At 30.1% G+C, this 1,610-nt stretch overlaps 1 protein-coding gene across 3 annotated transcripts in view; it reads left to right on the forward strand.

The window, feature by feature from the left end:
• COPS2 (COP9 signalosome subunit 2) overlaps nt 1–1,610 on the forward strand; it is a 51,118-nt gene that overhangs the window by 34,427 nt on the left and 15,081 nt on the right. For all 3 annotated transcript variants that reach the window (XM_019504167.1, XM_019504170.1, XM_019504169.1), the window contains one exon: nt 1,126–1,223. In XM_019504167.1, coding sequence (XP_019359712.1) covers nt 1,126–1,223 — 98 coding nt within the window. The remainder of the gene's footprint in view (nt 1–1,125; nt 1,224–1,610) is intronic.

Consider the following 1,610-nt stretch of genomic DNA (forward strand, 5'->3'; position numbering starts at 1 on the left):
AAATAAAATTTTTTTTTTTTTCTTTTATTGCAAAGAATTTTCTATTTAGTGCTATCCAGAAAGCTTTATCTGCTGTATCTTTTTTGACTGTATTAAAAGAAAAATACCCCTTATTATCTCTAAAAACATAAATAAATAAAAAGATCTACAACCATTACAAGTTATCTTTTTTTTTCTTCAAGGGAAATACCTTCTAAATATCCTAATTTGTGTTTGTGAGTCATGAAACTTTTTTTATGCCAAACTGAAGAGTGAACCAAAAAAATGTTTAAAATATGAACATGTTGCAGAGGTCACATGCATCTACTGCTTTATGGCTAAATATTTGCTGTTATTATTGGGTAAAAATGTATTTGAAACCTCATATTGAGAATAAGAATATTTCTATTTATTATAAGATTAAAATAGTGCCCTCAAAACCAACACACAAATAGAAAACTAGCAATGCTCTTACAATTCACTTTTTATATTAAAGTAACACTTTTTTTCTTGGAGAAGTTCAGTAGATGTTGCGTAATAGTATCACAAATAATCTTAAAAAAATGCAGAATTTACAAAGACATTAAGTTGCAAGTATTTTTCTTGCTGCCTGTATTTCCATATGCTGCTATAGAAGGAAAAATGTCCCAATAGCACTAGAAATAAGCCTTGGTAGCTCAAAATTACACTGTATGAATGTGGAAAACAATTCTGATTTCTTTTGAATTAAGTAAGTAATCAAACAGTTTCCCTTTTTTTAAAATTCATTTGCCATATACAATGCAATAACAAGCCTTCAGTAAACAAAGATAGAGTAGAGAAAACTACTGAGATTGGAAAAAATTATCACTTAAAATACTAAAAATAGCCCAATACAGATCCTTCAAGATCAATTTATAATAATAAAAGAACAACATATTCATAATGAGCTTCTGTGAAAACTAACCAAAAAACCCAGAAGAAATAATGAAACTGTACTTATGTTTTCAACATCCTCTTATTTGAAATGTACTCAGTTTATACTGACTTCACAGCTTGTAAATATAATGGTTATTTTTGAGTATGCAAAGACTAGAAATCTTATTTGGATACAATTTTGTCAAGTAGAATAGTTGCATAACTTGTTCAACTTTTTTTTTCTTGAAGTGCCTATCAGAATAATGACATCACTGAATTTGAGAAGATTCTGAAAACAAATCACAGCAACATCATGGATGATCCCTTCATAAGGGAGCACATTGAAGGTATGTTCACAAGCGGTGTCCCTTCCAGCCTTATTTCTGTGATTCTTTTCCCCTCCATTGTTAGTTATGTTCCTCAGAGTTTTTATTGCTTAAGAAGTTACTATTCTAAAGCTTTTTTTTTGCTCTCTTCGAAGTCAGTCAGGGCCCAGTCTAACACTGATTGGTGGAATAATTGCATTAACTTGACTGTACATTGGCTCTCAAGTCCTTTAAACTTCACTATGAACTTGAATGAAAGCAAGATCAGAAACTTCTAAGAGTATATATTACATGATATAAGTTTCTAAGTATTTTGTTTTTTTCTCTTGTCTTTAGGGTGAAAGGTTAAATGGGGGATCCCTTATATAATCATAGATTCATAGATGCTAGGATCAGAAAGGACCTCAA

This window comes from Gavialis gangeticus, unplaced genomic scaffold (genome assembly GCF_001723915.1).
Source record: "Gavialis gangeticus isolate Ggan-Ray unplaced genomic scaffold, GavGan_comp1, whole genome shotgun sequence".
Classification (NCBI taxonomy): domain Eukaryota; kingdom Metazoa; phylum Chordata; order Crocodylia; family Gavialidae; genus Gavialis; species Gavialis gangeticus.